Source organism: Bombus pyrosoma, linkage group LG1 (genome assembly GCF_014825855.1).
Source record: "Bombus pyrosoma isolate SC7728 linkage group LG1, ASM1482585v1, whole genome shotgun sequence".
In the NCBI taxonomy this organism is placed as follows: Eukaryota; Metazoa; Arthropoda; class Insecta; order Hymenoptera; family Apidae; genus Bombus; species Bombus pyrosoma.
Window position 1 is genome coordinate 361,466 of NC_057770.1, and position 23,485 is coordinate 384,950.

Consider the following 23,485-nt stretch of genomic DNA (forward strand, 5'->3'; position numbering starts at 1 on the left):
GGGCTAAGGTAATGTTGCCAAGACGAACATTAATTACAGGCTAATTATAGTTTCTTATCATTGTTCTATGAGCTTCGATTACTTCCATTGTTACTTGGAAATCCTAGCATAGCAAATGGCATAGAAAATGACTATTATCGCGACATAATTTACACGAAACGTTGAGAAATATATAACAGCTTGCATTCGTATGAAATGGATTAGTAAACGAAGAGGTTCTGCGAAGTTAATAGGTATGGGACGATGAAACGTGAATTAACGACGCGTGCTAAACCGGAAGGAAACGAAGGGAAGCGTGGCGGCTTATCCGAAAAACTTAACTTCCCACTAGACGCTAAACGGCTAAATAAACTTCCAAGTTTTTATCCAGTCGACGGACCATGGACAGAGGGAGATACGATGTGTCAGAAAAAGATGAAACGGCGAGAGGAGAGGAGAGGAGAGAAGGATGATGCACGATGGTAGGTATGTTTACACGAGAGCATTATGGCGGATAATGTTTGTTATAGGCGTCTATGCTCTAGAGCCAGGAGAGGCGAGACTATCCGACGTTAAAAGGCCAGCCTGGTCGATCCGCTTACGGCGGATGAGGCTCAAATTGAGTGAGAGATAGTGAACTCTAGTGCAACTCGTTGCACGAGCATCACACATGTCTCGATGCGCATACCATGCATATTTATATACAAGTAACTTCACAATTTATAGCATATCGCGTAATAACTTCGTTGATAAGCCAGCGTGTCAAGTAGGAATCGATATCATAATATGAAAACGGTATAAAGCATCGTTTGGTAATATTTTATAGCATGACACAGGTACCATTATATACCGACGAATTCTTATGAAAAAAGAAATTACGTTTTCATTTTATGTTCTATACTCGTAGAAAGTGTTAAAGTAGAACAATAAAAATAATCTTATTTTGTCAAACAGTAGGTTCGTATGTAAGTGTAAAACCAACGAGTTTCAACGTTACACTTGTAAATAAATAAATTATGTAAAATGAGAAGTTAAATAAATAATATATTCTGAATGGATATAATATAAATGAAAATATAATATAAATAAATAAAATATAAGTAAAGTATTTTTACTAGCACGCTCGCGGAGAAATAATTAAAATGAAATTCAGAAATATCTGACAACTATGTCCTGCGAATAAACTGTTCAGAGGCATCGTCGAAGCAGGCGTCAACAATGGAAATACACATTTTTTACCTGCACTGTAAATGCATCTTACCATTACCAAAGAATTAATAAGACTGTACGTAGACCCTTTTCTCAACCCGCAAAACGGCATGACAGGATTATGGTTTGTAAGAAACCCTGTAGGACAGTAATTTCTGCGGCTCAGAGTACTTTGGAAAAACCCGGCAGGAGCTGTCTATTTCACCTGAACATTGTCTGCTAACGCTTCTTGTCTATAAACTAAGCACGACAAACATTACAGTACGTCAGCGACCAGTCTTAAAGAATACATACTGTTAATACCGTTGTATACCTGAGAACTTGAGTTTTAACAGTATATGGGACACACGGTTTCTATCCTTACCCATTGTTACTCCTTTTATCTTTATCTATTCTTACCCATTCTTAAACATTCTATGCCGGAATTACATACCTATTTAAATTTTTCAATTAGCGAAATAATGAACGTAGTGTGGAAAATTATTTACAAGATTGTTCCGATCGTGAAAAATTTCTATGCCTACGCTTCTGAATCTATGTAGAGCTTCCTTTCGACGACATTAGATTTCCATTTGTTTCAAATGTGTTTGAAAATCCACTGCCAATTATGAACATTAACATTTTCAACAAAACATAATGAAGCAACTGTTGTATACCAGTAATTATATTGATTTAATTAATAAGATTTCAATATTTTCAAATTCACTTGACAATATATAGCTTGCAGCAATTTGAAATACGCTATATGTCGACAACATTGGTGGCATTTGTAAATAATTCTTCCCCAATTCCTTAAATAGAATTCGCCTTTATATGACTTTTATAAATAAAACAAACACTTTAATGTCTCTATTGTAGCAAACATTAACCTTATTTTCTTCGAAACGTGTTAACCACAATTATATCTCCCTTAGACCACCTGTAAGTTATTATCTGGTTATATGTGCTCACCTGACGTACGATGAATAACCAAAATGATAGCTAATAATACGTTGCAGCTATCCCGATAAACAGTAACAATGGGCATTCAAAATTTCGCGGGAAAACAGAAATACGAAAAATGGCCGCCGCGTGATGTAATCCACTACGTGCATAGTTACGTCCGGTAGTTTTCGCGACATTTTCGTTAAGAAATCGCGTTTCGTGCGGTTTTCTCGTGATTGCGTTAACGAATTGGAACAAAAGAAGGCACGAGTCTCGAATGTTATCGTAATGTGGTTATTAGAAGCGAACGAACTTCGATCCCTGACATTATCACGCTATTGTCCTGTATACAAGGTAAGTAAACACAGACACTTGAGAATAACAGAATACCACGATACACCATACGTAAATCGTCTAAGAGTCAAAATATGAAAGTAATACTCGCAACTATGTAAATAGTGGGAAAAAATGAGATTAAACATAGTAAATAATGATCGTGACATTCGTAGGATGTTGCTATGCTCCCGGCTGAGATATAATAATTACATATATATGTACATGTCGTGTTCTACGTATGTTTTGCGTACAATCCGAATCGATTCGCATAACCTTCATCATCTTTACGATCGGAAATTGACTCGTCTATGGATGATCGAGTATAGTGGCGGTATAGTTGAGTGATAGGAAAAAAGATCGACAGAGTATGACTTACGAGAAGAAGATAGGTTACATAGACAAGTTTGCGCAAGCTTCGCCCAGCGAAAAGAAGAAGGGTCGACTAGGTAAAAAATCTATATAAAGGTGAAAAGAGGAAAACCGGATGGGGTGGTTGGCTTGAAAAGTAAAGCAGGAGAAACGGGAGAGAAAGAGGGCGGCGTGTATCGAGTTTGCGCGTTTTATTCCTCCTCCTATGTTCAGGCTCCGCCCTGATGTTTTCACTCCTCCAGCTTCACCATTCGCCCTTCGATCCCTCCTGGGCCACAAGGGATCGTACTTTATCGTCATTTCGTATCGAAATTTTAGTATCTAGATGACGATAGTCACATATATGGAATCGAATCGGTCTTGACGCGATGGGTTTACGTTAGTTTTGAACACGCTCGGCCCGTTCTCTTCCCCTTTTCTAAGTTTTTCTGAACCGATCTCATCCTTTTGTGTAAAAAGAAAAGAATATATGCACCATGGAAAAGTTTTGTCTCAGGACTGCAATAAAAAATTATATTGAGGTGCACGAATATTTATGGGGCTCCTGTTCTAACAATAGTTTTACGGATACTTTGCGTTACCCCTAATTTGCTTAAAACTAATTACGGTAGGAAAACTAATTTCGTTGGTATTGTGAATTTACCGAAGTTTTACAATTTAATTGCAGTATTGTTTGGTATTTGCTGATCGCTGCAACCTTCATACCGAAAATAAAATATTAAGTAGTAACGTTTAATCTTGTATCGATGAAAGTTTATGGACATCATAAATTTTGTAACTGCTTCTCGTTAATATATTACGAAGAGTTTCTAGGATTTACGGAAGCGTAGAATTAGCGAGCAATGAGATGCAGATTAACCAATGACGTCATCCAGCAAAATTGAAATAATTATCAACGGCTAATCAATTTTTATAGCTGCATCGAAAACACCTTGCGTCTAGATTCGATATGTAAAAAGCTGGTCCGCGTGGCATGCTTCATCGACATCATTACTTTCACTGGAATTCCAATGGCGTTCGCGTAACCGGTTTATAAACACGCGGATTTCTTCGATGCGCCCATCCTGCGTCGTACTTTGGCACCGAATTCCACTCATATACCTATATCAATCGGTCGATACCGAGTTACGTAGAGGGAGAGCGTCGGTCGAGTTCATTGTAGCTATGGAAAATAAGTGGCGTATAAGCACGTGGACGTAGCGCGCGATCGCATTCTTCACCGGCACACTCTAACTCGAGGGGAAAAATAAAAATCGCAAACTCGCTGATAGCCGGACTATGTTTTTTCAGTTGGTCGGTATAAAAAATGCGACTCCACTCGGCTTTGTCGTCGTCGTAATACCGTCGTGGAACCGAGATCTTCCTCGCTCTCTTTTATCCCATTTGTTGGTGCACGTTGGTCGTGCTACCTTCTTCTCCCACATAGTGTCTTCGCAGAGGCACATAAGCGGCGGTAAATAATAAATGATCTGCGTCGGTGCGAGGCCGCACACAAACGGTTCATGGATAGCATGGAGGCAACAACACACGCACAGAACGTTAAATACAGTTGCGTATTTACGACGGCTTGTGGGAAAGAGAGATGGGGCCGATCGGTCGCGTCGGCTCGCGGGATCCCAGCGGAAGAGTAAAAACCACGAGAGAGCCACGGTGGAAGGGGTCCAGGCTTCCTCGACGAATTTATAGAGGAGAAATTAGGAGGTTTATAGAAGCTGTGCGCGGTAGCTAACCGTAGATCATCATTAGAGGACCAACTGGGCTGCTATGTGCGGATACATATATGCCGTAGCAGCACATATTTACCAGCGTGCCACGGCACACCGACGCGCGTTCCACTCCGCTCCGATCCGCCGCTTCAACCTTCGCTTCTACCGAACTGCTTGCCTTTTCACTGCGTGTGCCTCACCGGTCAAGTTCCACTGTAAGGGGGCAAATATTTTTCTTCGATGCGTTTCGCCATGCAACCCGGCCACCGGATATTTCTGAAATATGCTTTTTAGAACGTGTGGAAAAAATCCCCGGCTATCTAAAACGTAGCTTCGTTATCGAATATTCTTTTCAACGTCAGCCGTTATATACAATGGACAGGTACGGTCATAAGTACAGGATATTTCAGTTAATTGACACCTTCAATAGACAATAGGGATGAAGGTCATTGGTTCTGTCTTACTTGTTACTATCCTTGCTAATTCTTTTACTAATTGCTTTTCCAGACATTTCTCAAACTCAAACCAATATACATCATTGCAAGGCCTACTATGAAACATAGTAGCCATAATTTCAAGAGTAATTTATAGTACTTCAACTTCCAATTTTCTGGTCAAACGCGATCCCTGTTTCGTTCTTGCGTCGAACTTTCGCAACCAGAGTGTTCGTTAATGACCATCTGTTACAAAAAAGGAAATTCACCAGTGTAGTATTGCTATGATCGAGTAAAGGCGAATAAAAATCCGAGGGTGAGCATGATATTCCGTTGTGCAATTGTAATCAGAGTTTTCCAAGTCAAGCGAGAAACTCGGACTAACAATAAGAAATACCGTGTATAATAAACGTAGTAATACGAACAATACGATTGCGTATAAATTCCCGTTACCCGTGAACGGAATGCATAAAAACCTTCAAAGATTTACGCTCGCTGTAATTTCGTCGAACGAGTGTAACTATGTTTATGTATTGTATGTTTTATGTTCTTTCTGCGAACAAAAACGACCTTCCTAAAATAACATTTTTGTTAATGATCATGAACCACGCCCCTAGAATGCTTACCAAACTTGACCTACTTTCTTTCAGATATCTAGCTGTAGTCCTAATTGGACAAACAACTGTTGCGATAGAAGGTATAGTTCGATATCAAGTATTTGAGATTTTGATCTCTTTCGTTTGGAACTTGTAAAAGTCTCTACTCTAATATTTTAATACGCAACGCAACGGCCGTTGTTCGTTTTTTCCTACGATTTAAATAGAAGATTTATCCGGTATCTACAGTCGAAGGTAATCTTAATACTCGAGCGACGATTAAACAAAGGAAACAGGTTGCAGTTCGTTCCATTCGCCGTGGAAAACCGATGGTTTCGATCGTGCATATATGTAACACATACCTCTACCTGGCCGGTGGTCCGAGGACGGTTTGCCGCAGAAACAGTTAAATCTCTCGTGGTGGTAGCAAACACCATCAGTGCTAAGCCACAAATCCTGGCTTAACCCGAGCCTATGAATTGAATTGGTTAAAGCCCGCGTTAAACTAGGTTCTCTTCTGCGCGCAGTCAGCAAGAAGAGCTGCACCGTCTTTCTTCCTGCGTCGGCTACGTTCGTCCTCGTTTCTTCTGTTTGTTTGTCACCACGGTCTGTCTCCTACGGTTCCAGTATCGTCTTCTTTACCCCTTTGCTAGTTCCGTTCGACCAAGACCTAATTGGCAAAACCAGAAGATTTTTCGACATCTTAACGCGACTACCGGGAACACACTTATTTGCTTTCAAATACACGACAAAATATTATTCGACCGGCTAGCTGCTAGATTAAATATATCTTAGTCAATAAGGGTTAACGCTATTAGTGGACGATCCTTCGAATAACCGCGCCTTTGAAAGGATCCGCTTGAGAATTCCTTAATATACGCCATGTCCATTATTATGCGCCGATCTTACTTTCCGGAAATTTGGTTACTCGGAAAATTGGAAGAATCGCAGCCTGAGTTTGGAACCATCGACTCGAACGATCGTCCGAATAGAATTACCGCAGGATCATATCCTTTTAATCGCGGTACTCGATTCTCCGGAATTAGGACGTTTCGTTATTCGGGAATATACGTGATCGATGTGCAACGCATCAAAAAATAAGAAAGAGACAGATAGACAAAAACCAAGGTTTCATTTTTTACAAAGATTTACGTTTCAGTGAAAAAGGCCAAGCCTTGTCGGAGGGGTCCCCGCGCGACGTAGCTCCTAAACAAACTTCGTTTACTCGTCGATCATCGCAGCCTGGGTAAACACAGTTTACAGGGCCCGTACAAACGAAATGCCAAATTGCAACAAACTGATCTATAACTAAATTACACGGTCTCGCGTGTATACCTCGCCTCTCCCAACCTCTCGCTTTCTGCAGCTATATAAACACGTCAGCGGCGTATTGTGTCGGTCTCGATCCGGGGATCGCAGTCTCCATTGTTGCATTGGTAACGTTGAAAACGCGACCGTGTCCCGGCCCTTCGTCTTTCTCATTCTACGTCTCTTGTATATACGTATACACGCGAGAAGGGTATGTGGGGGTATGTAACGTCGGTGGAATCGGCAGAAGCTAGGCGAATTTCGAATTTCCGGGCCTGCACAAGGGCGTTCGCTCTCTTTCTCGGCGAGCACAGGTGCGCGTCTCTACGTAGGTGCGAGGAATATCGCGTCAGACACCCGCTGGGCGATCTCACGGTAAATTTGGATCGACCATTTTTCGAAAATCACGACCACCGGAGAAAGGCGGTTGATCGGTCGATTCGATTCGACTTCCGTCTTATCTGACCAAATGCCTTTTCTTCCTGCAGAAGCCATTTCTCGGCTAAGCCTCGACGAAGAAAACCGAGAAACTGCAATTAAACGTTGCGCTGATATTCGTCTAATCCCTTTAGAATATAGTAGATTCGAAAGGAGAAAGCTGTAAATCTTTATGTTTTTCGACGGCCATAAACAAGCTACCCTCCAAACATCATAAAAAGCGAATAGGGGTAGAAATCTCACTTCTGAAAAATGATGGAGATAATGTGGAAGATAGTATATGTAGGTATATGTGATATGGGTGTAGGTATATGTGATATGGGTGTATGTAAGTATATGTGGCTGCTGGAATTATTAATTGCACAATTTGTAAATTCGAAGCTTTTCAAGAAAGTTTATTGCCGTGTAGAATTTGTAAACCAATAGAAGGATGTAAAAATGAACAAAACGGCTTGCTCTCAAGCCCCATTAAAATGTCAATGGTCTGTGGTAATTGAGTTACAATTTGATTGCTTTTATGTTGTCGCTATTACGGTTATTTTATGACCACTTGAAACGCTATTGCATGACAGAATTTCTATCGAAATTCCTTCAAATTTTCTAATTTTCTAATTTTATTATCTGTCGGAAACCCGTTGGCATTCTTGTTAACATAGGATAATGCGCCATACAGTAACATACCGAATTACCAAAAATTCGTGTTTTATGAAACTATTAAAACTTTCTGTTTTACGAGGGTCTCGGTACATAGGGAACGATGTTCAAATATATTAAAAACGCAAAATCCCTTTTCCCTTTTTGTATCCTACTCGCTCCCAAGTGACCTTTCTTGTATTGCTATCGTATTACACGGGGACGCGCGTCTAGCGAGACGAATGCATGAAAAGCGACGGGACTAAAAAGTGACGAAATGGAGAAAAGAAAGGGGCGAGACGACGGCAGCCGGTGACACGTTGGTGACGCGACGTTTCGATCGACAGACACCACACGGATATACGATATAATATACCCGTGTAGGGCACGATATTCCGAGATTCACCTGTCCAGGTGGCGCGTATAACGCGAGGGCGACAGGTACAAACGAGACCGAGACTAGCGGAGAATTTTTGGTGGAGGCGGCCCTCCACCCCTCTCTGAAATTGATTTTTTTTCTTCTCTCTATTTTACACGATAGTTTTATAGAACGACGGAAGTCGAAAGCGTGAGGGTAAAGCGGACGATCACGACGGTCGTCCTACCAATCGGGTTCCCGGACCAGGCGTATCCCGAGTCTTTTAACCATTTGACACCGGCGACACGTAGAACACATTCTGCAGGCGTCCCTCGTAGGCGCAGATTCCATCTCACGCGTCAACCTGTCGGAGCGTCGCGTTTCTCGAAAGCTGACGGGAACGAGCTCATGGATGCGCGTTCGACCGTTCCCGGCGGGACGGATATTTTTTCCTTTCTAATCTTGTCCAAACTTGATACGGCGTAATAGGCATAGCGGAAAAATTACGTGAATCACGGCCGAACGATTCGTTGAACGAAAGTATGTAATTTAGGAAAGAAAACGGATGATCTCGTGGAGCATATGTTCCGCCGGTTGAAAGTTCCGAAGGCGTAAACGACGTTAACAAATTTGCAAGGAATCGACGACGACTGGAGCAGTCGCGATAGGGAGATGAATCGGGGGTTGACATTGCGGCCTATTTTCACGGTTGGTGGCAGGGGGCCATTGTACCGCGAAGGCCGTTTATAGGGTATTTGCGGGGGGTTTCCTGCGCGCAAAGATTAGCACTCCCAATGGGATTAAACATCCCTTTTCTCTATAGCATATATCGTGCCACGTGTATGTTCGGCCATCGGAGCATCGTGGCCTACCAACGAAAGAGAAAGAAAACGTCGACTGGAAACGGTGCTTCGCACAGACTGCGCAAAGCCTACGTGGGGGGTTTTTCACCGCCCCTCGGGATTCTCCTATCTCTCTACGTAGTTAATCACTGGCAAACGACTCGTTTATTGGTAGCAAGTTACCTAATACCCGGCTCCATCCCGAAACGTTAATAGAATACAGAGATTTTATCACCAAATGGAACCTCGAACATCTCCTCTCCGCGAATATCTATCGTTGAAATCGATTTTCTCTTTATCCCCGATACGTACACCTTGACTTCTTCTCCATGGAAAGACAACGACCGATTAATTATCATGGAGTGCGAAGTATACTGAATAGCGCTCCTTAAATAGTCTTCAAATGGGCAATGAACGGAACATTGAGTACATCAATGGGTGTGTACCGTTCCGGCACAGAAAATTAATATACGTGCTAGGTAAAAGCATGCGTCCGGTTCACATAAAGTAAGGTCGGACAATGAAGCTAAGGGCGTAGGATTTATGGTCCTGCCAAAACGATGAATGAAAACCGAATGGATGTCCACCCTCAACCACGTTACGGCGTTTACCCCTAAAGGGCGTTAAATTAATTTATATTTCCTGCTTAAGGTGACAGGATGCCTCTCGATCAGGTGACTCGACCTTGTTCTATTAGACATCCGCCTAAAGCATGTAATCTCGTTCGGATTGTCAAACCTGTGTCATTCCGATTCTCGCCGTCGCTTATCAACGATCTCGCGGTACTTGGTTCAGGCTTCGAGCTTTCATTCATGGAATCTTAATCGATCCGAGGAATACCAACCGCGAGATTCATCCTACGAGAGCACGTTATGTTCGTCTTTCCGTTCGGCGAGATTCCGATCCAACTAGTTCGAAAATCTGTCGCTCGAGTTGCAAGCAGTAAATTTCATCGGTATTCCATTCGGTAAAAAAAAAAAAACGTCTGTTCTTAAAGATCCTATGATTTGAAAAGCGTTTAGAAATGTCGTAGCCCGTGCTTACAACATGCCCCATCGTTGTGGTCGCCTGTGGCCGCGATTTCGGAAAACCGACGGACGTGAAAACGTTCGACGAACCGTTAAGTGATGCAAAGTACAAAAAGGTACATTTGTCCCATCTGCAAGGAAAAGGGGATAGCGTGTTCTACGAAAGCAAGGGGAGGGAGCTAAGTAGAAGGCTCGCACCGCAGGCGTCGGTCGTCAAGGGACGCGAGGTCCTCTAGATTGGATCTCCCTTCGAGTTTACACCGTTTTCCCACTAAAGGAACCGCAAAAACCTCCGTAATCTCCACTGGTCTGTTCCGTAGATTTCGCGCCGAAGAACACGCTTTTCTGACGCTTTTACCGCGATCTTCCAACTAGAGATTCTTCTGTATCTTTTGTCCGAGTTTCCAAAAACTTCTCGATCGATATTACACGTTTCGAAGTCTTGGTTCGCGTAACTATCGACGATAGCAACGCCCAATTTCAATCGTTACGAAACCGGTTTGATTCGAAACTCGTCGAGAGACATACGTAAGGCGGTTCCTTAATTATTCCATCGTAAATTTAACCCACAACAAACCTTTCTACGCGGTCAAACAGTGAGCAACGAGCAAGCACACGGGCACGACGCGTTCGTTTGAACGCCATCGCTGATAATTTGATTGATAACTGAACGTCCAGATCGGACAGGTATCGAGATCAACGACCAGACCGCACGCTTATTTTGCCATGGAAACTGTTTGAAATTCCATCTCACGGCTGACAGATGTCCTAAAGGTAAAGCGCGATCGAAATCACGATCACAGTCACGAGCGATCACCTCCATTCAGCCGCTCACTTTTCGTTTTCCTTTTTCATCGTTTCTGCGCTTATCGCGACTAGGTGGATCGGAATGGTTACTATCTCGTTCGCGTTTTATATTCGACGCTATTCGACAAACGTTCGTCAATGCGCAAGGAAGCCGCAAGAACAAAACGAGTCCACCGATGCCGGCAAATGTAAAAGAAAAATAAAATCACGATAACGAACGCGTTTCGTAATTACCGCTCGTCACATGCCGTACGATATTTTAACGCGGTTACATTTACCGAGCGCAAGGTCGTAAAAATCTTGATTTATTTCGTAGCAGAGGAGAATCAGCGAGTCGTTTAATTAAACGCGCAGCGATAAACGCGATGACTCCTTTATTAGGTAGCTCGTCCTATCGATCCGGTAGCCCGAACATTCGGCAACGTTAACCTGTTCTCTCGTGACCGTCGAATTATATGGCCACGTTGAAAATCGACAGGCGCAGGCAGTGTGCGCCAGTGCTGCGAATGAAAAGAACGCTACTGTGCGCCCTAATGGACGAGGCGTTGTGTTTTGCATCGCTGGGTTAACCACCGATTCGTTGGGCTCGAAGCAAGACAAACTGAGAGAAGCCATGGAGAAGGCTCGTCCATTCTTCTTTTTTGAAAACGCTTCGACAAATTACCCTACAACATTGTGCCACTCTCGTTTGTCCTTCCACCGCGGTGTCTGATTCTCTGTCGGTCTCTGCTTATTTCTCGCTTATCAGATTTTTCGATCCTCTCGTTTCCTCGAGTTGCTTCTATTTTCCCTCCGCTCTTTTCTTCCGATTTTCTCGCTGCTAATGCTCCTCGTATTTCCTCTCGTCCAAGGAACCGTTTCCGTCTTCGTCTTCGTCTTCGTCTTCGTCTTCGTCTTCGTCCTAGTCTTCGTCTACGCCTCCGCCTCTGCCACTGTCTCCGCTTCTGCCTCTGCATCAACCTCGTTTCAGCTCTTCTCTCGTCGGGTTTCGGAGGATGCTTTTAGAAGGCATTAGACGGGGTGCTCACGGTTCGTCGCCCGTAGTCGCTTTGCATTAAGGATTCACGCAATGTGCTCGACGCGATCTCTCTGCCCCGCTCCCTTGATCATGGTCTCTCCTCTTCTTTTTCCCTTTTCTCTCCGTCGATAGATACCTCGTAAGAAAGTTGTTGCGCACCGCGTTATAATTCGACGATTCGAGTCGTAAAGGAAGATTTTTACGCGCCGGCACACGGAACGTTTCACCCCTTGGACAAAGGATTAGTAGTCGGTGATTTTTCCGCGAGACGCTCCGACGTGGTTGGTTTGCCCGGGACAAGCCTCTCTTTTATCCGTGAAAAATTAAATTGGTAGCAGCGACGGTGTTCCCACGAAACGGGACGTCAAAGAATTTTTCCACGTCACAGAATTAACGAAACGCGATAACGTACGAGAACTTTCACCTTATCTTCGACCGAGGGATTAAGGTCGTCCGTGTCCGAACGTTTTCGCCGTGTGTTCGGGTCGCGCACAGGTCAAGGTCATTAGCATGGCCGAGCCACGAAGAAAAGACATATTCGCGAAAGGGACGGCAAATCGGTGGCACAATCCTTAATTAAGGGATGAGGCACCCGGTGGCCCGAGTCACAAACCACGCTCATAAATTCTTCGGCAAACGCAGCCAAAAAGTAAAAGTCCGGTGGTCGGGGAAAGGAGGAGAGCGATCGAAATAAAAAGCAGAGCGAAGGTGCCGTTGCCGGCGATGATTCCGACAAAAGTACAGTCCTCGTAAGAATTCGCCGCTATCTTCTCTTCTCGAGGCGGTCGAAATCGGCCACGCTTCGAACGTTTCGCGTTCATCTCGTATCGTCCTTCGAGTCCGTGGCCATTTAAACGAAATACGCGTGCGAGTAACGTGGCTAATGACCGCGCGTTGACTTTGAAACCGAGTACGATTTACCGCCTCTGTTCCCATTCTTCGGTTCGTTTCGCGAAACAAATTTCTCGAATCGTCGCTACCTCGGCTCGTGCTTACGCTCTTCTCCGCAATAAGACGCGAACCACGACGGTTCGCAAAGATACACGGCGCGTTATCTCGGACTTGACAAGGGCGATAAGTCGACTAGACGTTTGGCAGCGAAGTTCTTATGGTGTTGGCTGTACCATGTATGGCACCCCGCGTCTATATATAGATGTGGGACAAACGCGCACACCCATAAAGGACATTCAACGTTAGCGTGGAACGAGCCTCGAGCATATCATGGTAGGAACGGAATATGGGATGGCATGGGAGATGACACATGGTCTGGTCGCCGGTTGTGCGTCCTGTATTGCCGACCAAAGTGTCAGAGGGAGAGGAACGCGCGTATACGCTATGGTCGCCGGTAGAACGAACAAGGAAGCTTCTATAGAAGCAGCGGAGAGAGGCCACCGAGCAGAGATCGACGGAGAAACGAGGAAAGATAGACGAAGAGTCGAAACAGGAGTGAGACGAAGGGTAGGAGAGCGCAGGAGAGGCCGGTTAGCTCTCTGCCACAAGCCGCCGGCGCGAGAGCACAGTAGCGGCAAATACCCATAAATATAAAATATGTCTCTCCTTTTCACCCTTTTGCACGCACACAACTCTACCCGTGTAATATATCGATAGCGGGATACACGCATCCACCGATGCAAGAGGTTCCTCCTCCTTATCTTTCTCGATGCTTTTCCTTCTCTCGTTTCCCCCTTTTTCCTTTCTTCGGACGTTTTCTTCGCTCTTCCATTCTCGCGTACACACGAGTATCTACCTCAACACCTTTGTGTACAACATTCCTTGACTCTTCTTTCTCTCCGTACCCTCGTCCTACCTCGGCCGTATCTTGCTCCTCTCGTTTCGCTTTCCGTCCGAAGCTCGCAGCTTCTCTCTTTCCCCTCTATCGTCGCTATCGCTCGGCTACGTGCGATCCGCGACTCCCTCTACCGCCGCACCACCGGACAGTCATGGAATAAAGGATTCCCCGTGGTTTTTACAATCTGCCGAGCATGATTACGATAAGTTAGCCGCGGTGGAACGTTTTCGGTAGCACGACCCGTTTCAACGCTATTACCGCGGCCCCGTTTCACCGCTTCCACCGTGGCTTTCGTTTCACAGCTTCCGCCCCGCGCTTTCGTCTCGTTTCGCCGGCCGTCTATCGCCACCGTGAAACTTAATTGACCGACGCTTTTACCGGACTGAGCTGACTGGCTCGGTATTTTCAAACATCCACATTGTCGCGAAGCGTCCTTCAGGATTCAAGACTCCAGACTAGAGTAATCCAGTGTACTAGCCGTTGTTCCAACCTTTTTCGTGTAACGGTTTCGCGAGACGGACGAACTGCGAACTCGGACGAAGTCAAGGTCGACTCGTAGGACCCAACAAGGGCATTTTACCGCGATCGAAATGAAAATTGGAATTGTTTTTATTGGTCGGTGGATCGGTGGTTTGGCGCGGTTATACGGTCCGGTAAGCGCGCATAATCACGCCAGGAGGAGTGGCAGAGGCCGACGGATCGGCTTGCATCAGAGAAACGCGCGGTAGCGGAGAGCAGAGGGTTGAGTTCGGTGCGAGGAGGCAATTTAACAGGTACAGTGACACGTCTCGTTTTGTTGTTGTTGCCGAAGCTGCCGGCGCGGCACGGCACGGCACGGCACGGCGCGGCGCGGTGCATCTCGCGCGCATATATGTATATAAGGCCGAAGTAAACGGAAAAAGTGGAGGATGAGAAAGGACGAGGGGATGAGGAGCGGCTAGTCGTGAGAGGAGAAGAACTGGAGAGCGACCGAAGGACGAAGAGCGGAGAAGCGGAACGACGACGAAACCCGTTCTCATTATTATATTCATATTCAGAGCCGCGCGATGTGGCAAACCCTCTCTCCGCCACCGCCTCCGCCTACTGCCCTCACTGTTCACCTCTTTCTCCATCTCCCTACGTGCTCGTTCGTTCGAGCGCATCTCCGACGGCGTAGAGCGGTATAGATATAGCGGTATAAAAATCTCTATAAAAAGTTGAAAAGTGCCGCCGCCGGAGTTGAGGGGCGACAATGGATGAAATATGCCGCTCCGTTCGACCCTACTGGAAGCCTTAAGGTGCCGGACACCTCCTTACACCTGCGTGCGGCTCCATATAGCGCCTTATTATAAACCGACCTGACCGGGAACCGCTAGGATACAACCAACAACGATTCACCAAATCGATACGTCCTTTCTCTTGAATTATTCCTATTACGATGATTCGTCGGGTCATCCTACCGATGCGCGCCCGTAACCGCGCGTCAACCTTCCCGCCGTTCCCGATCTTTCCCTTCCACGAGTATTCGGTGGGATCGTTGGCTCGTCGCACCGTCTCGTCTAAGCGCGAGGTGAACACCATTCGTCGTCGCGACGTACGACTGCCATTTAGTCGGCAAACGAGACGTTAACGCTAGACGACAAACGAGAAATTTAGCGGATATTCGCGTTAATTGGTTCGGCGATCGATCGAACGTCGCGATATCGTAGCGTCGAGTATTTATTCGTGAAAACGATGTTGTTTCGCTCGAAGAGAGAAGAAAGTGCGGGGCACAGGTTAGTCGAAAGCTGCTTAATAAAGATCCAGCGGTCGCGATATTTCAAACGAAACGGACTACATCGGTCGTACAATGCCAGTCGTTAATAATGATTTGTGCTAGTCACATCCTGATCCGGAGTGCCGCGCCAATAAAAGTCGTCTTTTTAGCCGACCGGGCAACTTTTATTTTCTACGTTCCGCTGGCGCGAACGTTCGAACGAGCCTCTGCCAGCCTCGAATATCGTCGTTCGTTAGAGCATTGGTTTTATATCGCGGCACAGAAATCTAGCTGGCACGAGCGAGAAGCGGTCCCGTGGAAAGAAAATGAACGATGATGCGCGTCCAGGTGCTTTCAGAGCAGGCTTCTGCTGGCACCTTTTGCCGGATAACTGGAACCCCTGGCGAGTTTCGACGGAACCACTAATTGGTGGAGAGGAAAAGAAAATGGCACTGGACAGTGCAAAAGGGAAAACGTGTCGAGGACTGTTCGCTTGAAACTAGAGAGGGTGGAGTACGGCCACAGTAAGCCGAAAGCTGTTTTTGAAGATGACAATGAAACTGATTATTAACCGAACCGGGGGGCCTCCGTTGTAGTTACGGACCCGGTACGCCGTATCCAAGGAAAGCTGTCCATGGTCCTTTCAACGTCAAAACCGCAAAGACAAACAACGGAAATCTATTTACAAACCCATCAAACGTTTCTCTATGGGCGCAAAAGTGCTCACTCGCCTAAACGGAAGTACTTAAAACTAATCTCGATAATTTCTTCGATATCACTTGCCCGGTTGGCGGAAACTTCGTTGGAAAGGGTTACGCGTTCCGTCGACAACGGGCCGGCAACAACGTTTCTTCTCGAGCTGTCTCAAACAACAAATTCCGTGTTTCTCGTTCTCGAATTAGACGCGGTCGATAGTCGGAGCGATCGGGTTTCTCCGAACAACTTCTCCCAATGAGTATAGGCTGGACTAAATTATTCATCGAAGAAAACTTTCCACTCGGGAGCGGAAGATGGTTCAAGGCCCTCTGGACCAGTCCACGTATTTCAGCTGTTTCGTTATCACCGATTCTTCGTAATACTTTGCCGAAGATCGCGCAGCTACGTCAGAAAAATACACGCACGCTGCGCCGTAGCGCATTTCTGATACAACCTATTCCCATTCGGCGTGTCATCGCTCGTAAATCACGTACCAACGGCACATACCGGTCAACGCGCGATTTAATTTACGACCGCATTACGACACACCGATGCATCGAATCGGTGTTTCGTCGTCGATTTCGCTAAAAACGTCAATGTACTTTGAAGAAGATACGTCGATACGTCGTTGACTCGCTCGACGACCGGTACGTCCGTCGACCGACGTGCGAGCTTACGCGCAATTTTCAAGCATTTTCGAAGAAATTCAACGCGTAGAGAGGAGACGTCCTGGTCGATCGAAGCGATTCGAATGCTAAGAGTTACGCGATAGTTTAGCACAGGAATTCAAAGAAGGCGATAAATTTACCGAAGGAACGGGGATTTGCGGTAGCTCGAGCATATCGTTGCATTTGGAAACGTTGAATCGAGCCAAGACATAGATTTCGATAGAAACTTTGAGAAAGGTCTCTCGTTTGATACGACGTCCGACGGTCTGCCAGGCTCGTCGCTGACTCACTCGACTCGGTCGGCGAGAACGCAGCTGGTTCGAGGCAACACGGAACGGTCAGGTCGAACCTGACCCCGTCGTAGCCGTTACCGTTTCTGAGTGACGTCTTCATGTCTGGCTCTGCGGGGCATTCCTCGTTCTCATTGTCCGTTTGTCCGTCAGTTCGTTCGGTGCCTGGACGCAGGACGAATATCGCCAACCCCCCGTTGTCGGCCACTTCTTGCCACGAAAACTTATCCTCGGCAAGTGTCCCGCAAAAAGAAACAGAAAGCCACGAAAATAATCAAGCGGCTCGCGCGCCATCGCAAATTCCGGCTATTTCGTATCTCGTATCGCGATTCGTTCGCCTCTAATTCCGTCTGGCTTCGAAACGCTTCTTAGCGCTACGAAATGAAGCGTACCGAAACGAAACGAAGACGATCTCGATAGCGCAAGGTGGATAGCCGACCGAGCGTTGCACGTTAGCGGCGGCGGGAAGGTTCGAAACCGCGGGCGCGCGTACAAAAAACTGTTACAAAGATTGATGTCTTTTGCATGCGGCGCGCACTTCATTTTCACCAACGGTGGCTGTCTTTATCGAGAAGCCACGTACGCTCGTACTTTTCGTGACGATTAACGGAGATGACGTTGCGCTATTCGGACAAATCTATACGACGGTTTACCGCTGCTTCAGAATGTCCGTTCCGAAAGAAGACGCAAAACCGTTCGTGAATGGGCCCGAAAGGTGATAAAATACCACGGAAAAGAGAGAAGGGTGTTTCGTTAATTGGCCGCAATTAACAGCATAAACTTGCGATTCGCTACCGTCATTCGTTCAAACGAAAATCACCGACCGTCCTTTCAATACGCTCGTGAGATTTTCTCTCTCCGTTATACACGTTGATCGAGTTACGAACTTAGTTTCCGAACTTTTCATACGTATCGTGCAATTAAAACGAAGAAGGATGATCGAGATGGAAAAGCTATCGTGTACGCGTAACGCGCACAACAGGCTGATAGTTCTCGGAACGTCTACCGAAATCGAAAAGTATATTCTATTTCGGAGATAGAACGTAGAGGATTTCATTCATCGGACCTAAGCGTAGGGCGTGTCACGATGTCGACGAAGTTACACCTAATTTCGTATAATAGGCGCGATAATATTCGAGTTTAACGTTTCTTTTATTTTTATTTATTTATCGAACGTTTCTTGCGAATTCACACGATGTAGATATCTCGGACCGTACAGATCCGTAACCATTCTTCGACAAGCGATATTTACACGATTGTAAAGGTAGTGAAAAGCAAAGTTTGGCAATACAAAATGCGTTAACGATTTTCGGTTCTCCTAAATATTTCTAGCAGTTTGCTAATGGCTCGACCAAGGGAGTTGTTATTAAACATAGGCTGTGGCCCGTCCTCGTTCTCATAAGAACACGTACAAGGGATGTTTACCTGAGCTATTTCAACATAGCCGACCATGATGTTGCAAACATTATATCAAGCATCATTCAGAAGTATTTCCTTAGAATATAGAAACATCCGGACGACAAGTTAATAAATCTTTCAAAGAATTTTCAAACAAAGTCAGGACGAACGTTTTCAGTCTGCTAGGGGAAAAAAATGTTTGACCTTTCCTATTAGAAATACGAAACGGAGAACTACGTATTTATGTCGAAAAACTGTAACGGTAATTGTTCCACATGGAGAGAAGCGAGTAAGAGAAAGAGATTTCCTCTTACCTTTCCGATAATTACCCTCGGCTTGCACCGTCCTTTCCTTTCTTCGTAGATATCCTTCGGTTGTACCGGCAGTCCCGTTTTGGCTAATACCGCCGCTTCTGTGTGTACGATTCCGGAGTCTTTGTCCGGCGTTCCGTAAGACACTCGCGAATTCGTAGCCCCGTTCTTCGGAAATTCTATTCGTATCACACGCGTGTCACGCGAATACAATTCGTTGCCGGACGATTCAGTCAGTCTGTAACACACGTAATCTGTAGCCGATTCGCGAAAGTGCTGTAATTCGATCGTGTATACGATTGCCTATGCAAGTTGCTTAATCGTCGTCAAAATCAAAAAACCAAATCGTTGCTAACATCGATAGATCGAGAGAGTCGTGCACGATCGTTTCGTGAAACTCACTTGGGCTCACGAGCCCGTGTATTTCGTTTAAAAGCGACTAAATCTCGGATAGTCCCTCGGCGGTGGACTTCTCTCTCTCTCAGCAGCGACGATACACGGCGGTGACGACGGACGACGCCGTTGCTTCTTGGTACCGCCACTCGATAGCGCTGCCTTCGTCCTCCCAACTCGTCCTCCTACCTTCTCCCTTCTAGTCCCCACCAGCTCCCTTCGAACCAGCCTCTACCACATCCACGGGGAACACACACGCCAACTCGCGAGGCTCGGTGTGTCGCGGTCCGTGCTTCGCCCAGGATACTCCCGTGATGTCCGTGAATTCGCTGGCTAACGGAGACGAGGATAGAGCGCGCGCCCAAACTTCTCGCTTATTCTTCTTCGACTTTTCGCGTCCCCTCGTCCCCCTCTGCCCTTATAGCGCGTGTTATATTTTTCTCTTTCTCGCTCTCTCGCTCTCTCTCTCTCTATCTCTCTATCTCTATCTCTCTCGCTCTCGCTCTCGCTCTCGCTCTCTCTCTCTCTCTCGATCGAGCTACTCGATGGAACACACACGAAGATACGAGGGAGCGACGGCTCCCGTACGTTCGAGAAGGAAGGCAAACCTCCAACGTCGGAGAGAATATCGCGGACTCTCGTTCGTTCTCCTACCTTCTCTCATCGCATTCCCCACCAAGCTCGTGACCAACCTCTGCCTCGATGGACACACGCGTACGCCTGATCGGACGCGCGCTGTCTTTCTCGCGTGAACACCGACGCGATATCACGTTGGTCGAGTCTCGAGGGGGAGCAGACAGAGAAGAAAGAATTAAATAGGTGTGTACGGACTCGTGGTCCGTCCTCCTGCTCGCTCCTCTTACCCCCCTCCGACCTTCGATCCGCGATTTAGTTCGATGCAACACTCGCCGAGAATTTTAACAGCGATCGTATTACGCGTTCCACGTAACGTAAAGGAAAAGGAGGCGCGCGGCGAGTCCTGGCAGAATGTTCAGCGCGGACACGAAAAAAGCTTTCCGCCGCCCAGTGCCGCGTCCAATCTTTCCGACCAAGCGTTACCGGACTATCGACACCTCCGGATAACCGACGATTCTCTGCGGCCAGCTAGAAATTTGCGAATGTCATGCGTCAGTCACTGGGAAATAACTTGGCTCGCGCAACCCCGAACGGCGTGCTCGTTTCGTTAGGTAATCGTCGGGGCAACCGGCACTTATCTTCGACGCGCAATAAGAAAACTCGTATGTATTTTTGCAGTTTGATATGAAAGAGGGAGAAGCGATACCTTCGCAGCGACCTCCTCCTACTACTTTCCTTCGCTCCCCACCATCGTCGAAGGATTCGGTCTACCTCGAAATCCAAGCGAGCGCACGACCTCGAAACGACGCGACGTCTGGGCTTCGCGAACCGCGGCAAACCGAACGACCTTACCGCGACCGACAGCTATCGGAACGTCGCGCGTTTAACGATATCGTTTAAACGGCCGCAGCTAGTTCACCGTCCCCAAATTCGGGAAAAATTTCGGCAAATACTGAGCGAACTCGGTTCCGCTGTCCGCCCTGTTCGTTCCACGCCCCACCACTGGTGCACGCGTTTCGCCTTCGCGAAGCGCACTCGCGCGCAGCATCCTTCCACGGAACACTCATACAGACGAAGCCGACGGTGGGAAGCGAAAGACAAAGACGGCGAGTAAACGCGCAGCCTCCGCATGGACCAAAATGGCCGGTCGCCGGCCGACCGATTGGCGGGATGGAAACGATAGGGGCGTGGTGAGGTTACGCCACGTACCTTCCAACCGGTCGACGATAAAAATAAAGATCTCGCGGCCAAAGTGGGGATGAAAATGGAGGGGAATCGAAGAGAAATACCGCGCAACAGCGTGGACAGGGGAGAGCGGGAGTGCAGGGTGCACGTTGCATTCGTTACGCGTTTTCGAGGGGCGAACGTCGCTAGCGGGGTAAGGATTCGGTGAGTAGGGGAAAGGACTTTTTTATAGATCCCCTCTGTCCTTTTCCGTCGAGCTTTGCTCTCTCCTGGCTTCTCATTCGTCCGTTCCTCTCTCTCTCTCTCTCTCTCACTCGCGCGCGCGCGAGCGCGCGCGTTGTTTCGAGCTTTCTCCCTTACACCGTACTCTGACTGTATCTCTGTGAGAACGTATGCGTCGCGCGAAACGTACCATGGACAGGCTATATACGCGCATGCATACACGGGTGTACGGTGAACGCGAAGCAGGATCTATATGTTGGTGCGTGTCACGCGAGCGCGCGTGTAGATCGGTGATCATCATTAAGAGAGATGCTAATTGAAGGTAAAACGCGGTCGAGCTGTTGGCTCGACCGCGGATATACGCGTATACCGTCCTCGAATTGCCAGCAATATTTTTCCATATTCCGCCGTATCTCTTCCTTCTCTTTGTCTTCTACCTTTCTCCTTTTACTCTTCGTAACGTCGACGTTACGTATCCACGTTAAGAAATGTCAAAGTTCGTCCGTCTTCGTCTCTTTCTCGGAGGACAGCGAACGATGAAAATTTCCTTCGATATCGGTTTTGTTTTCTCTCTCTCTCTCTCTCTCCGTTCGACCGGCTCCTAACGTTGACAGGAGGAAAACGTAAATAGCTCGTTCGCAACGAATTCGACGAATCGCTGCCGGCACGGAGATATCGTTGGTGAGAGTCGGCTAGTCTCGTGATCGTGTCGCGTGATCCTGCGCGCTTTCGATGCCCATTTTCGTATCTCTAAGCTTCACGCTTCACTTCCGCGTACCTATAATTTTCTAGCGCTCGCTAACCTCTTTCTCGTGCACTCGCCCCGTGTAATTTTACTCGAACAGATATGTTTTTGTACGGTCGATGGGTCGAATTGTATTGGTCGTATCGGCGCGATACACATTCAGCCGAGTGTCTCCGCGCGACGATATCCCTTCTAGCGGGTGTCGGTCTCGTGGACATGGCCAGGCGACCGTTGTTGTTTGTTTGTATATGCTATACGAGCAGCCGGGGCACGGCTGGTTGCATTGGTCGCGATGAAAAGAGAAAGGGGAGGTAGATGCGTATATCGTGTTCCATTCTATGGATACAGGCGTACGGTGTGTGCGGTTGGGGCACGACGTTCTAGCCTGAAAATTGAATGTCAGCCAAGGAAGAGATGTCACAATATTCCGCATGCCTGCTACCTAGCTACGTTTCTATTGCGTTTCCTTTCTCTCTTCTTTGCTCCGTTTCGCTCGTTGCTTGTTTTCGAGAATACAAGAAGAACGCGGCAGACCGTCGGGTATTCATTTTCATAGGCTGTGTTTACTCTCTCGACGGTAACATCGGAGGGTGGCTGCGAACACAAATAACGGCGCGACCAGGAGAGAAAAAAGAAAGAGAAACAGGCGAACGTGTAACTAAAAATATGCGAGATGCCAGAGGCGTTTAAACGTAGCGCGAAATGATAGCGGAACGGGTGATAAAAACAATAACGAAACGCATCGGGGAATTATATCATCGAGTTGGAATAACCCTTCCGCTCTTAAATAACGCATAATGTTAGGATTTTATGCATCCATAAATTTCACGTTACCTCCACGACCTGCCAATTTGCTATCTTCCGAGTTGACGCGTAAATCAACGATCGCCTCGTTGACCGAGAAATCCTTTCGGCATCTGTGCAGCCTATTGGCCGCGTGTTTTCTGAAAAAAAGCGTGTCCTGCTAGGACACGAGGTTACCGCCGTAATCCGACGTCCGAATGTTTGACAGAATAATTTTCACGTTAGCAGGGTGCATTATGCTCCTTTATGCTCGCGCCTGGCCCTACGTATTGTCGCCGAAATAAGCCGTATCCCACACCGTACGCGCCCCCTTAGCTTTTATGCGCTTTTGCGCGTATACCGTGACCTCACAAAAACCAGGGAACCCCGTTATATAGTTACACTCGACGAGACGCGAAGAAAGAGCGACGAAGAAAGAGAGATTAGAGGACCTAAGCCAAACCTCCGTCTCTATACATGTATACGTCCATACGCATACTCGTACGAACCATACGTTTCTTCCTCGATACTTTTTTTTTTTTTCATCCTCTCGCCGACTTCTGCCTCTCCTTTTTTCATCAACCTCTTCGCGAAGCTGCTTGAACATTCGCGCGCGCACGAACGATTCTCCTCTCGTCGGGCTAATTGACGAAACAAACGTCGAGCAATATCAAGTTGCAAGTCTTTCGACGAATCGATCTCGTTAATC

General features: G+C 46.7%; 2 protein-coding genes across 3 annotated transcripts in view; one reads left to right on the top strand and one right to left on the bottom strand.

The window, feature by feature from the left end:
* The window catches only part of LOC122577907 (homeobox protein OTX2-like), a 32,419-nt gene extending 13,244 nt beyond the window's left edge, over window positions 1-19,175 (bottom strand). The window contains exons 1-2 of one of the 2 annotated variants that reach the window (XM_043749602.1): window positions 18,876-19,012; window positions 5,916-6,223 (exon numbers count right to left, since the gene is read on the bottom strand). In XM_043749602.1, coding sequence (XP_043605537.1) covers window positions 5,916-5,990 — 75 coding nt within the window. In that variant the 5' untranslated portion in view covers window positions 5,991-6,223; window positions 18,876-19,012. Of the gene's footprint in view, window positions 1-5,915; window positions 6,224-18,875 lie in introns of both variants that reach the window. The other variant, XM_043749613.1, reaches the window with a different exon arrangement.
* The window catches only part of LOC122577854 (hemicentin-1-like), a 175,623-nt gene continuing 154,413 nt past the window's right edge, over window positions 2,276-23,485 (top strand). Inside the window, exon 1 of the mRNA XM_043749569.1 lies at window positions 2,276-2,466. The gene's annotated coding sequence lies outside the window, so the exon portion shown is untranslated. The remainder of the gene's footprint in view (window positions 2,467-23,485) is intronic.